This window comes from Atta colombica, unplaced genomic scaffold, assembly GCF_001594045.1.
Source record: "Atta colombica isolate Treedump-2 unplaced genomic scaffold, Acol1.0 scaffold1, whole genome shotgun sequence".
NCBI lineage: Eukaryota > Metazoa > Arthropoda > Insecta > Hymenoptera > Formicidae > Atta > Atta colombica.
The window spans coordinates 4414037-4429790 of NW_017259183.1; the positions used below are offsets into that span (position 1 = coordinate 4414037).

Consider the following 15754-nt stretch of genomic DNA (forward strand, 5'->3'; position numbering starts at 1 on the left):
CGAACAACTTGAAAAATCATTCCGTTTACAATAAATTCCAATTGACACCTGGATCGAAATCAATTAACTACAATATTAACGCTTAGAATTGAAATCAATGTATATAGAACGTACCTTCCAGTCTCAGTTTTAAGTGTAATTAAATTATATATTTTGAATTTTTCGATACATTCTTCGCATAGAAAGTGAACACTACAAATATGTAACATTGTGCATAGAAGGTTAGAAAAGAGACACAACGTATTATCGAATTGTTATTATCCGAAAATAAGAAATTATTTATAACTTGATAATTTGAAAATAATTTTTTTTAAATAAAATAGAATATTACGACTGATATTATTTTTTTGTAATTTGAATATATATTTCGCAATGAATGAAATTAGAATATATATATTTCTACTATAAAGTATATTTATCTTTTAATGCGTTCCTGCATTACTATTAAAAACTTGGTAGATTGTAAGGCCAATAAATTTCCAGTATTAGCGAAAATATATAATCTTGTTCTCTGTCAGATTTATGATTATTTTTTTGTAGTCTGAATATTTTTACAAATTCATAATGCATTTGTTCTGTGTCGCAACGCAACTTGGTAATATATTTCGCAATCAGTGAAATTAGGATATATATATATTTCTACTACAAGGTGTATTTATCTTTTAATCATGCGTTCCTGCATTACTATTAAAAAAATTGGTAGACCGTAAGGCCAATAAATTTCCAGTATTAGCGAAAATATATAATCTTGTTCTCTACCAGATTTATGATATCAGGCTCGCGTGCACGTATGTACCGTATGCGGGAACCGCGGTCAGTGCATCGGGCGAACATTCATCCTGTGGGAAGCACGTGAAAGAGAAAGAAAGAGGCCGCGGATTGTGCATCATTGTCGTGGTGGCGTGTCTCGTAAATGCATAACATTTACGTGCATGTCTCCATACCGGCTGAAATATCGGATTTTACGTAAATGCGCGATGCACAGTTTTGCGCATTCGATACCGAGAATCAGGCGGTGCGCGACATGATGCAAAATACCGCCGTCCTACCGCCTAGTTTAACATGACCCCGGTAACGTATCGCGAGGATAGCTACACGCAATTTCAACGCACGCGTGATGGCACGCACTCGCGTGTGTGCACTGTGCAGTCGAGTCTCGGATTGCGCTGCGTCGTTTATTATCGCGCTTTATCGCGTGACCCTGCAAGAGTCCGTTCTATATCGAATTCGTATTATTCCTCACGTTATTGTTTCCTTGTAGCATATCACGGATTCTTGAGATATCGAACATTGCAATGACGTGCGCGATAGCTGTTTTAATATAATATTGAGAGCAGAAAACGATATGTTAATTTAATTGATTGCAATGCGGAAAAAGAAAGAGGAAAGACAGAAACGTGAAAATATCTTATGTTGTATAAAATTAAATTATTTTAATTATACGATTTAATAATATATATATTGTACTTTTAAGGCTCATTTTTTCTGATTAACTTGTGATTAACTTGATGTTTTATCCAATAAGCTTTATTTATGATGCTGTCATGAGTGAAGCCCATTGAAACATCAGGTTAAGTTCAATCACAGGTGAACTAGATACCCAAAAAATTGGGTCTAAGGCTTTCACGGATATTTTGTTCAAAGAAGCTACGCGCTTTGTCCATGTCTTAATATATCATTAAATGCCAAAGTTTCGTGAATACTGCAATTCACTTCATCAGAGAGATAATCTGATACTGATTTAAGTCATTAATTGTTATTTATTTGTTATTTAATTCTGCCAATAACGTTTATATATATAATAAGAGAAGAATCAGAAGTTCGAGAAAAAATATTATATTTTTTCTTTAAAGGTAAATTTGATCATTGATGGGGGGATAAATTTAGACCATTTATCGAAATGGATAAAATTTTTGTGTATACAAAATTTTACATATAAATAACGTAACTCGAGTTTCCCGCATTTGCTACAAATTGCGAGGAGGTTCCATTATTAGCGCTAGCGCGAATTAATTTTGCGGACGAGAGCAGGAAGGAAGGCGTAATTCAACGGTGGCTTTCTACCGTGGCAGTAATTTACTCTGGAATTGAAACAATTAAACTCATTTTTCCTCGGAATAATGCAGATTATTGTGCGAGCACACATGATGGTACAGCTGTCCGCCGGAGGTTGAAAGTGAAAATACCACGGCGATTACGTAACCACCATAATTAAATATTCATTCTCATCCAACAATCTTTCTTTAATGATTCGTTTGTTCATGCTCTTTTTTCTTCTTTCTAATTCCATTTGTCAGTCAAAGAAATGCTTTACAGTGTGTAGTAGAAATTTTTGCTATTTCGATGAAAAATTATAATAGAATTCTCTTAAGAAAATGAGACAATAAAGCTTAGAGTACAGTCAATTTTTTACAGCGTATATAATCGCATCTAGTCTGACTTTTTCTTCACGAGCAACCTTGACATAAAAAGTATTCAAGGTTAATACATCTGCCATTTCGATCAATAATAATAGTAACGATCAAGAACGGCCAAGTGCGAGGAATCTATTACGACCGCAACAATAGATGACGCAACGGTCGTGCTTCAATTTCTCCAGCCGAACACGACCGTTCCTCTCGATTAGCACTGACTGCGATGGTTAATCGTCCGTGTCAGCAGCCGGAAATCCTGACGAATCACACCGAAAAAGAGAGAGGGATGGTGTGTTCGTCCCACGTATAACGAATTACGGACGAGCGCGAACGTGCGTACACGCAAGTGCGTCGACGACAGCACTTGGAGAACAGAGCCGCGAAGTCACAGAGGAAACGGAGGATTTGTCACGAAGGCAGTTTGGTTTAACTGATCTCATCCGTCTTGGAGGCGACGCGTCGCCCAGCCGATTGTCTTCGTTCTCGTTGTCGTCGCGACGACGTTGACAGCTGGTCGACTTCATTGCGCGCCTCACTCGAGCTTCGCTTGCGTCAAACAGATTGAATCGTCTCGATGGCCCTGACAGGCCAACGACCATGGGTTAATTCAACGAGCGTACATACTGTTAAACTACAAACAGAAATTCAAAAAATTACATAGCTTCTTCCCTGTTTTGAGTATTTTCATGCTTCATCTCGTGCAGATTAAAAAAAGAAGATATACTTCATCTAAATCTTTAAATATTCTTTTAGATTTTCTATATTATTGTGTAAAGAATTTTTGGAGAAAATTTATATATATATATATATATATATACTGTTAAAAAAAAAAATGTTAATTTTTATTTATAAACGTATAGGTGGACTTTCTGAGACATTTAAATAAAAATGTGAATTTTAACATTTTTGCGTGTCTTAAAATTAACATTTTATTTGTAACTATATATATAAGCTTTGTAAAAGCTTTATGGTAAAGTTTAGATCGTATAACCTATATACGTATCGCGTGTAAGAGGTGACGACCGAATAATGTGTGCCATTACTGACATTTTCAAACGTTAAGACGGCTTTCTGCGTCCCACGCGACTTCATGAAGTCTTCGTGCTCATTACGTCACAGGCTTTACTCCGTTGATAATTCTTCCTTAGCAGCCTGACGTGATGGATGCGGATATTGAATTAGATGAATTTTTACGACGGTAAAGTATGCTGCAATTTTTTTGAAATGGTTGTGTGGAAAATTCGTAAATAAATACAAAATCGAATAATAAATAAAATAAAGTTGAAGCAACGACGCGACTAACTGATATAGCTTAAAAAATTTGCAAATTTATGCGAAGGTAATCTTGCAGGAAGTTGAGAGTTCCTTGTACAACGATACGATGGGGGAAGGAGAGAGGGAAGGGAGTTCACTTAAATGACGCGGCCCTCCGTTGCGGTGTACTCTGATAAAACATAAGTACACGAGGCACCATACTCTCTACACTCTCTCCGCCTCTCTACACCTCTCGCTGCTTGTCTACGCTAAGCGGTTATTTGCTGCGTTGTTATTATACCGGCGCTGGGCATGCGTGCATTAGTTGTTCATAGTGCTTTATGTGCCACGTTGGCCACGTTAATCGAGCCCTTAAACGCACGCTTTTCTGCACGGGCGATTTAGCCCGTCTTTTTATCACTTCTTACGCGCGACACGCGAAAACGCGTCACTGCGTCGCGGCTCGATATTAAATTTTATGAGAAGGATAAAAATTTCGCCTCCGTGATCGTAAAACGCTTTTACTGCGTGTCGCCACTAATACTTGGAGAAAGTCGCAACAAGAAAGAATTTACGCCAAGTATCGACGAAGGCGTGTTGAATAAATTTTAATAATCGCGAGTAGATATTGGATCTATCAGGCTTTTGGATTTTTTGGTGAATCACGAAATTTGATGACGTCGCTTTTACCTTTTTTATCGAATGTACGTACGTACATTCTACGTACGTACGAGTGCGTATGAAATTATTCGAATTGCGACAATGGTTAAGGAGAATATACGGCGCGAATGGTTTCGTTCAATCCCTCTCTTCTTGGTAGCATTTACATTGACAAAGCCCTACAATATTCTCTCTCTCTCTCTCTCTCTCTTTCTCTTAAAAGTACTCTTGGAATACGAGATGTTTTGTATTCTCTCTCCTCTTCTCTCTCTTTCTTTTTGCCTTCTCGGCTTTTTATCTCCGTCCTCTTCGTTGGGTCCTACACGAAAGTTCAATTTGCACGGTATGTCAAAGGTTCCCTTCGAACCCATTGGACTCCCTTTCTTCGTGATGCACTCTAATTGCAATGAGATTTCGATAAGCGAGATTTCGCGTTTTCTTGTGTAGTCATTCGTGAATCGCATAAAAAGCCTGACATTTTTTATTAGGACTCTTTATATCAACCGCGATGTGAGAGGGAAGAGCCATAAAAATAAAATTTTCAATCATTTATCGATATTATATCGATATCGTATATCTCTCAGAATGATATTTATATATGTATGTATATTATTATTTTACAATAGTATGGTCTGTCCCAAACTTATAGCTCACGAGCTAAACGCTTCCCTCTTTCATCTTTTTGAGCGAGACAGAAAACAAAATAGATAAACACTAGAACAGTCACTGGACAGAATTCTAGTTTCTTATCTTTATTATTTTCCTTCTATTTTGCTCATCTTTTGGCCGGTAACTCATAGTCGGTTCTTATCTTAAGATCGTCTTACACTCTAAATTTCTTGGAGTGAAATCTCACTTTTTTGGAGTGAAAAGTCACTCCAAATATTCATGAAAATACCGCCACTCAAAGTGGAGCGAAATTATTTTATTTTTCAAAAGAAATTGTTCACTCTTCATTTGGATTTATTCTTCAACTCTAAAAAGAGTGACTTTTCTCGGAGAGAGGATGTTTTGTAACTTAATCATAAAGTCGCAGGCATTTTTTGACTAAGTCTTGAAATCTCTAAGTATTTTTCTGTATAGAAGTACAAATATATTAAAGATTAAAGAAGACATGAATTTCGATTTATTACATTTTATTAACGTTTTCAGTAGAAATTAAAATTTCTTTCATTATTCTAAAGTCCCATCCTATATAAATTCTTTAACCTCTGTTCCTTTTGATTTCTGTTTTACAAATGTATAAATAGATTTATCTTTGATTCATTCCCGAGTTTGTCAAACACTTGACGTTGTTCATACACTCAAAACAACTAAACACAGTCTATTAATAAACAATTGGCAATTATAAACGGCAGTTGTACAAGAATTGAGAAGAAGTTAGGCGTGATTTGGCGAGATTTCTGGACTTTAAGTTGGAGTGAAGTTTAGAGCATTAACAATTTCACTCTAAAAATAAGAGAGAAACTTTTCACTTTTTGTCCTAGTATGAAAGAATTCACTCTATTAAAGTGAATACTTCCTCCACGTAGAGTGAACTGGGTCAGTGACTCCAGGATTAGAGTGAAAATTTCACACCAAAAAAATTAGAGAATAAGATACTAATACAGCTTTCCCATGACATTAAGACTACTTAAAACAATCTTAAATATAAGATTCAACTGAATATCGACCATCGTAATATTTTATTACACCATACATAAAATAACTGACATTTTTATCACTGTTACAGGTTTTGTGTCGTGTTCGCCGAGTCCTTGCAAAAACGGAGGACTCTGCGTGTCATCGCCGCGCGACGAATCACATTGCAAGTAAGTAATAACCAGTCATTCTACCAGTCATTCACTCCTATCGCAATTACGAATCGACGTTTTCTGTCTCTCCGTTCGCAGATTGTACAATACCAATTATATTATGTGAGAAACGATTACCTCAATCGAGTTTCAAGACGTTTGTACTACATATACGTATACGTACTATAAAAACACACACATACGCGTGCGGACAGACTGGTGACAGTAAATACGCTTGCATTAGTGTAAATAAATTTTTTTTATTCTGATCTATTTCTTTGCATTATTTAAATCTTGATCATTTAAATATTGAATTAATATGCAGAAAAAGTAAAATTGTACATAAAGGAGAGTGGCCTAAATCGAATCGTTCCAAAGAATCTTTAATTTAAATGAATACAGTTAAGCAGATTTGCATGTTATTTATAATGTAAAATACAAGACACCAAACATGTCACAGCAGTTCTCTGTCATAACATAGAAGAGACACAAATATGTATTTTCAACCATCGCGCGAAAATTTTTTTAAAAAGGAAAGTCCTTGTAAATCATTATTTAAAAAGTGTTAAAAGTTTGAGAGGTAATTGATTTAAGATAATTAAAAAATGAGAAATTCAAAAATATCAAGTGTTTTGTGATCACTTTTATAGTTTATTGTAAAATTTGTTCCAAAGTTTGAAAGGATCCGTTTGTAAACTGTTCAAATTGAACAGTACAGTAGATAACTTATAGACTCGATTGTAGTAGTAATGATCGGTTGTACTGATGATCGGCCGACCAGATCTGTCCAAGGAATTAAATCAATAAAATATCAGACTTAGATTAATTGAGTTTTATTGATTTCAATTCTAATAAAATATAAACTATCAATAATTTTTTTTCTGAATAAAATTTTTATTTTTGACTGTCAAATTGCTCGTTTTTACTAACAAAAATACATTAAAATATTTTAAAATTCTATCTAAAATTACAAAAAAAATAGCGGTGTTCGATTTGGACCAGGGAATAGTCCAACAATAATTCTAAATCGAAAAAGCGTTTTTATATAATATTTTCCATTATAGTTCAACAGGTGATGAGAGATAGCTAGAGATCAAAATGATCTCAAGCAAAAATGAAGGGAGTTAAATGATCTTTCCAACGGCACTTTTAACTTTCTACGATCAGACTTTATTTATGCCTTATAGAGAGCAAAAACTGTAAATAGATTCGATTTACTTCTATATTCTTTTTATAATAATATAATAGTAGTTATACAGTGTAGAAAAAAAATTAGAATCAAATATTGAAATGTGCAAACTAGAAGAGTTATTCGATATTGAATTTATCAGGAAGCGCATACAAATTCGCAGAAAAGTTAAAGAAAATTAAAAAAAGTTAAAAAAAAATAATTTCAAATATTCAATTTTACTTGTGGATGAGGTTCATTTTCTTTCAATCAATAAATCGTATTACGAATCAATTCATTCGTCGGTATTCGCGTAGTAAACGCACCTTTACCACGCCGAGTTGGCGATCGACGACCGGGATCCAAGAAGAGGGGAATAAAGAGAGAGATACCGAAGGAGGCTCGAGGGGTATAACGGGGCGAGAGGGAAAGACAAGGAGGAGGCGAGAGAACCGGACGTTTCGCCGCCTCCCACGCGAAAAGGATGAGAAACCGTGAAAAGAAAAGGAAAGAGGATGAGGAGAAGAGAAGGAAAACTGCAAGTCGCAACTTCCACCACGCGAAATCACGCGAACTTCGGGAAAGTTTGCGTCGTGAAAATCGTGACATCTTTTAAAAATATTTTAATCTCTTCTGAGAGATTCGGAATATTTTTTTATAATTTCTATTATAGATAATAACGCAATGTAGGTTTTGTACTGATTTTGACTATTGCGATAAAAACGAGTGCTATAATAGGAGAGATGTGTATATTTATGAACAGTAGATTTGATAAAATATACAAAGATTTAAAGAAGATTGCATTAAATGTGTGGTTCGATTAAAAATTTGAACTTTAAAATGTTGAAAATGTAATCTTGCGCAATATTATACCAAAAGCAATGGTTTCATTTTCGAGAAATGTATAATACTTTTTTGATATTAAATGTATAATTTGTATTACACATAATATAATCATATTAGTATATTTTGCAAAATAAATATATAATTTTGTAAGTATGTTACTTTTTTAAGCATGATTACGTAGCATTTTGTTAGCTGATTATTTCATCAATATACTCATTTATTGTCGTTGCGAGTAAAGTTACTTGTCGATTAAAAATGCAAACGTTACGATCTGAAAAGCACAAGAGACAACATTTATTTCGCAATTCTTAGAATAATTAGCACAGCGTAACTTTAATACGCGCTGAGGACTATCATAAAACGTTCACCGGTAATAAAATACTTTTGTTCCGCAAGCGAATATTCTAACTGCAGGACTTTTTTGATTTCGTAGCACGTACGTACTTACGCACGCGTGTATACACATGTCTCCTGTCTCTTGATTGGTCGTCTATTTTTTTATAAAATATAGATCGTAAAATACTTGAACCATTAATTTTTTTATACATAGTTTATTAAAAAATGAAATTTGTTTTTCATTTCATTTAAATTACCAAAGTGAACCTGGCGCTCAACTTTATCAAAAATAAAAATTAATACCGCAGGCCGTTTGTAACTCAAACACAGTTAAACAAAAAGTGAAAAATAAAAAAATGGTCAGCGCGCAACTTTAAGATTTTTTAATTTCATTTATGCCATTCGGAAGAGAATCGTTTGTACCCGTTTGTACATCTTCTACTTTCGTTGTACTTCAAAGGGTTCGGAAATACAGCACGTTTCAGTTTTTGCGCAACCTATATAGCAAACTTAGCCAATTTTTATCGAAATGGTACCAATGGCATTCAAAAGAGAAGTAGGAGGGGTACAAACGGGTACAAACGAGTATTCTCTTTCGAATGCCGTTGGTTCCATTTCGATATCTTTAAAAATGATCGAGTTCCCCTCTTGGCACATTTTCGAAATTTTGAAATCGTTGTATCTCCGAAACCTTTGAGGTACAAACGAAAATAGGAGAGATACAAACGATTCTCTTTCGAATGATATAAATGAAATTAAAAAAATTTTAAAGTTTCGCGCTGGCCATTTTTTATTTTTCACTTTTTGTTTAACTGTTCGAGGTACAAACGAAACAATGATCGGTACAAACAAGTACAAACGGCCTGCGATATTAATTTTTATTTTTGATAAAGTTGAGCGCCGGGTTCACATCGGTATTTAAATTACATATAAATAATCTATATTGTTCATTTAAGTTATATGTATAACAATAATATTTAGATTACATCATATAAATAATAATTCAATCACACGCATAAATAATGGCTTTCTGTTTCTTAAGAAAGCTTTTTAAAATGCTATAATAATCATTTTATTTACCTTTAAAAGTTGTGTAATTTTTGTTTTTACGTTTATAATCACACATAAAATACTGTAATCAAGGAAACAGTACTTTTAATTGAATTGTTCGACTGTCTTAAACATTCAAATGAGCGTATAATTCTTATCGCATCTTTGCAATATACAGTAGTTTGTATGTAGATTGATCTCGATTACAGTATTCGTACTTGGTCTTTTCGCGACAAGCTGACTCAATGCTTTTCACCGTTGCACTCTCACGCCAGATCGAGGCGATCGACGTCTACTACGTGAGCGCCGAAGGGCTCACGATCGTCATGGATAATTGGTAAATTATCATGCCGTTTTCCTCCATCGATCGCCCTCTCAAAATATGGGGTGATGAACGCGGCGCGCATGATTTATACTGCATCAATACTTTAGTAGTTCGACACAGGGAATCTGTTCCTAAATGATGCGTGAATGAATAATCGTTGTTGAGCGCTGCCACATAGAGTGTAAAAAATCTATATATCACATAAATTTATCAGCAAAATATTCTATATTTGTGTTTAGAATTTAGTAACTTAGTAATATGTTTATTGTTAATTTTTATTAATCTTTAGAATCTTTGTGAAGGCACCAATGCTATTCTCAATTTTATCGGTATAGGTTTTGTAGATGCAATTATGTAATTGACGAATCACAAATAATACTGCCATTACATTCTATATTGCTTAATATTATTAATTTTTGATTAAACAATATCATTAATTAAGTATAAATTGAATTAAAATAAAACACTATCGTGACGCTGTCATCCGAACAAAATTCACTCGAGCGTTTCCTTCGTATGGAAATCGATGTGTCTACAATTGCAATCTGCCATGATTCGATCGCGCGCAAAATGACGCTTAGACACTCGCATCGACGGAACGTAATACCAACAGAATGGCGTGGGACGATACGGAACGGGATGGAACGAGATGGGTCGGGATCCGGTAATAGCGGTAATAGTCGGCAGTCGTGACCCGGCGACGCATCTAAATTACCTTTATCTCTCTCCCGGTCGTCGTAGGTTTCACTTTTGTATCAGTCAGCTCGACGCCTCCGTGATCCCTTGATACTTGACGGTGATTCCCTCGTTCTACGTACATACATGCATATACACATGCATATCAAGATTTCTGCAAACAGTGGCATGAATCCGAGAACGTTTATTATTATTCTAAGATTGAGATCTTCCCTTTAAATACTTTAGATAAGAAACAAAAATTCGTGAGACGAATTTTTCTTTTTCATGATAGCGATTATTATATTAATTCGTTTTTTTAGAAAGATAATGAAATTTTTCATACATTTTTATTAATGCTAAGATTTTAAATAGATATCTAAAAGAATTATTGATTTATATTTTTCCTTTAAGTAGATGTATTATTGTATATTTTACATTTTTTTATATCTATATATTTCTGTTGTGGTTTCAAGAGACAAGAATTTAATTAGTTGAATTTATTCAATTTATTGCGCATCATATTATTATGAAAGTTATTTTGAAATACTCATCTAATGTTAGCACGTTTCGCGTACTTAAACACAATACGAAATCGTATCTATTCTTTGCAGCTACAATTTCATTTATAGTTGTTAACAACATAATTAATACGTCTTTAGAACTTCTTTACGATCAGTAACAATAATTGTGATTACGTAGCTGTACGGAAAATAATAAAATTACTTTTTCTGCAATCAGCAGACTGTTATTTTTGTCGCTTTATATAATGCAATTAATTTCTTCTAAGCCACAATAAATTTGATATTTGAGTTATCTACAATATTTTGCATAAATAAATTATACGAAGTTTTATTATTTAATTTTTTATATCTAACATTTTTCACTTTATTCTTCATTATTTACAGTTCAATCTATTGTTCGTGACATTTTAATTCAGATAAAGTTGATTTTAAATTAGCCGCAAAACTAATTCTGAAAATAATAATTGGTCGAGATTTTTTTGAGATATTTTGTAAACCATTGTATCAAAGAAGTCAATGAAATTTTGTACGTGACGTGTATACAATTCACGCACTGAGAGAAAGGATTTTGTTCATTTAGCAAGCCATCAGTACCTTTAACCGGTGATCAGTAAATATATGACAACAAATTTTGTACAAAAAACTTGAAGTACTTGAAGTAACAAGACTCTTAATGTTTAAAATCCAACAACGAGATATAAAAGACTAATAAGAGTAAAAAAAACTTGATAAAACTCCATTATTCGTTTAACATAAGTATAATTAAAGAAATAATAAATCAAACTGTAGAAAGTACAAAAGTTAAAATGCTAGAATACAATTACATACATGTTTCGATCTTATATTTAGGTCCTCTTTAAATCCAAAAAATTTATTTCCCGGCAGTAGTATAATACATTATTCAAAAATTAAGAAAGCGACTGTCTCGTTGCATAATTAGATGAGAGTTAAAACAGAGAAAACGGAAAATTGTTCGTCAAGTGATTGGTTGATCGATTGCGAAAATTTCTCGTTGTTCTAGAGAGAACATTCTAAAGAAACATAGAAACGTTATAAGTTCATCAAATCCGAAATAAAAAATTTCAGGTTTGATAACTTATAACGTTTCTATTCTTAAAAAAATTTTTTTAGTTTTTCTAATAAATTTTTTAATTGTGTTTGCTGCACTGAAAAAAAATATAGTCAATTTTAATGAATATTTAATTGATTACTGCCAACTAAATATTTATTAAATATAAAGATATATTTATTTGATACAAGAAATGTTAATTTGATTTAACAATCATTTTTTTATTGAACAAATATTTACTTACTGCAAATGTTTAATTGGCAGTATTGAACTAAATATTTATTAAAATTAATAAATATATAACTATAATATTTTTTTCTTAGTGTGCTATACCAATCATTAGTAACAGAGGCAAACTATATAGAATCTAACCTATCTTGGATAGATTTTAGGCTTGTTTACATAGATGATCATGGTGTCTTAAGTCGTAGGAAATCGACCAAGCATAGTCAAATGTAGGGAGAATACTTGATTAGAATTGATCAATACTTACGATTTGGGATCCTGCAATCGTCTATGACTTATATATATATATGAGCCTCTTGCTAGCGATATTTGTTACATTGATTATTTGTTACATTGACGGATTAATTTACAATCGTAACAAATCGATCGGTTTTTTAAACAGATATCAATTTGCTTTCCCTTGATTTGTTTCTATATAACAAAATCATTTCTCTCAGTATACATATAAGCGTGATTATACAAACGATTAGTCGGCGTACTATCTATATATACGTTTGAAGAAAGAATGCGCCGTGTACCGCAATATTTCAGGAACTCGTTACAGATGCGGGCCGGCTGCATGTGTGCCGCGGTTATCTCATTTCGCGTAATCTAAGATACGGATGCGAGGCGACGTGCCGCACTACTGCAACGCTCGCGGTATCAGAATTAATTGCAACCCTCGGATTAATACCGTTATGCCCCTTACGACCTTCGCGTCCAGAGCCTGGACAGATTTCGCGCTCCACGATCTCGGTTATATTTTGTACTCTTGTTTCATCCGATCCTCCGTTTGATCTCGTGTGGCGTTAACACGAGTGTAATTTGTGCGAGTGCGCAATAAATGTTATTACGAGAGAACCGTTCCGTCTATAGATAATATAAATTCCTGTTCGCAGAAATAATTGTAGAGATTTTTAGAGATTCGGCTTTTTCACGCTGCGATTTTCTATTACTGTCGCCACGAAATTCGTTTCTACTACTTAAATAAAAAATCGCAGGTAGCAAATATTAAATTATTTTGATATACCGCGAACGTAACAGTTTTATAGCGGTATTTGGCTTTTTTTTTTTACGGCGGTGAACCAAACCAAGAGTATTTCAAGACTCCTGTCACTCGTAAGGAAAGAGAATATGTTAATTGTTTAATTAGAGGGGCAATAGGCGTAACACGGGCCGGCCACAGCTCGAGGCACTTTGGGATTCGATTTAATGGGACCTGCACGCAAGTCTGGAAACAAAAAGGAAAGCGAAATATACGTTATTAGCGCCCAGTCTCGAGCTCTCATTCCTTCGCGTATTTATGGATCGAACGATCAGCAATTGAGGAGAAAAAGAGAGAAATCTTCTACATAAATGACTCTTAATTGGTCGACGACGGGACGAACATAAAAAGCCCGCAGACGTACTAAAAATAAATTTTCTTTATGTGTTGAAACTGAAAACCGTTCTCGATTCACGTAAGCTCATTCATTGGTTTGCATTCTCGACGCACTAAATGAACCCGTCAGGGGATTCGGGATTCCGGTTTGAGGCACTGGACTCATAAAATGCAGACTGGAATTTGGATGGACATATTTAACACAAAATTTATAACATTTTTTTAACTAATAAATTATCTCGGTATATCTATTCATCAGTATTATTATGTTGTGTAATTGTAATATAATCGATATGCAAATTAAAAAAATATTAGAATTTTCCAAATAAATGGAAAAGTTATCAAATCAAGTAAAAATAAAAATTTTATAAACTCGATAATGTCATTTTTTATAATATTATTATTACAGACTTTACAAATACTTGAAACTTTACAAAGTGAGCGTAATTCAATATAATAACAAATTTGAGCATTTCCACTTGACAATATGGCGAGTTAAAGCTACCCCAACACAATAAGGGATCCTGAATAAAGGCAACCCTTTGTCACGTTTGCGGCTTTCATACGCGTGCGTTACGCGTTTATGTTGCAAGTATACTCACACGCGCATGAACCCCCGCGGCTGAATCTTACATATAGATTTGAGTAAACGTAACGTATAGCATCTCTTTGTGGGCGCGTTCACGCGTGTATAGCGAAGCATATCAAGTGTGGACAGGTCACGTGGCAGTACACGTGGCCCCCGCATGCTTGTCGAATCTATGCCGAATATTTCTCGTCGAATGAATTACCATTGAAAAACAATATTATTTTTCCATTTCCGTTACCTACGTTTGTAAGTTATTGTATTCTCTGTAGAATCTAGTTTTCGATAAAATTTGTATTTTAGTAGGTTTCATTTTGTTTACAAGTATTTTTCTAATTTTTTACAATTTTTTTTTTTTGTAAAGATATTCCCTTATCGAAAGAAATAATTTTTAACATTAGTGTTGTAGTTAATATATGTACAGTGAGTGCAAAAAGTATTCGTACAGAAAAAATATTTTTTAAAAAAACTTTATTATCCAGCGAGAAATGAGTCATCGATATAAATTTGACGTTTAATTAATGATCATTTCTTCATAATTAATTTATTCATAAAGAATAAAATAGACTGTATGTTTCTTAAAATTATGTATATCTAAATGATGTGCATTAATTATACAAAATATAACATCTGAAAAATAAGCGAAAATTAAAAAATTTATATTATTTGAATGCTCAAAAAGTATTTGTACAAACGAGAAATTTAGCTTCCAGGAATACATGCTCGTTAGAACAGAATGTATTCATTGTATAAAATTGCTAATTAATGTTTATTTTCTACAAATAAAACTTTTTATAACAAATTTCTTTGTACGAATATTTTTTGCTCTCACTGTATATATATGTTTCAATAAGACTTTGTTTTTGTAATAAATGTTTATATAATAAATAGTAATTGAATGATTAAAGTTACTAGTTTTTTCATAATTTTTTTGAAAAGTTATAATATGAATTAATGATGGCCATTTGACACAATTATTTCGATTCTTTTTATTATTTTATATATTATTTTATATCTTAAGTAAGAAGAAATTTTAATTTAAGATATTAAATTCGGAAATTTTGTAAATATTTTTAATTTTGTGGAATTGCAAACGAAAGGAGCGAGTTTCCACAGTTAGACGCAGCTGTTAGTCGTTAAAATTGTGAAAATTTTTACCTCACCCCGTAAGGGTCGATCAAAGGGAGTAACATATGCGCGATGATGGATGGCGATACGCACGCAACCCTTGGCAACTCGCAGAGTTGCCATTGTACATCGCTGGTGATCCTCTTATATAAATGTATCCTAAATCCCGAGCGGCCGCAAAAAGGGTGATCATTCGATTCCCGTATTCACGTGTTCATTACCGGAGTGTGATTACTCTGACTCAGACCTCATACAAATGATTCTAATTTTTCAAAGAGAGCCATGTTTCCGTGTACGCGGTTGTGTGTATATATATATAT

The 15754-nt window shown here is 33.5% G+C and overlaps 1 protein-coding gene across 1 annotated transcript in view; it reads left to right on the plus strand.

Annotated features, from left to right (window-relative positions):
• LOC108687858 (neurogenic locus Notch protein) overlaps positions 1-15754 on the plus strand; it is a 298611-nt gene that overhangs the window by 46846 nt on the left and 236011 nt on the right. The window contains exon 2 of the mRNA XM_018193906.1: positions 6061-6139. Within this exon, the coding sequence (XP_018049395.1) occupies positions 6061-6139 (79 nt within the window). The remainder of the gene's footprint in view (positions 1-6060; positions 6140-15754) is intronic.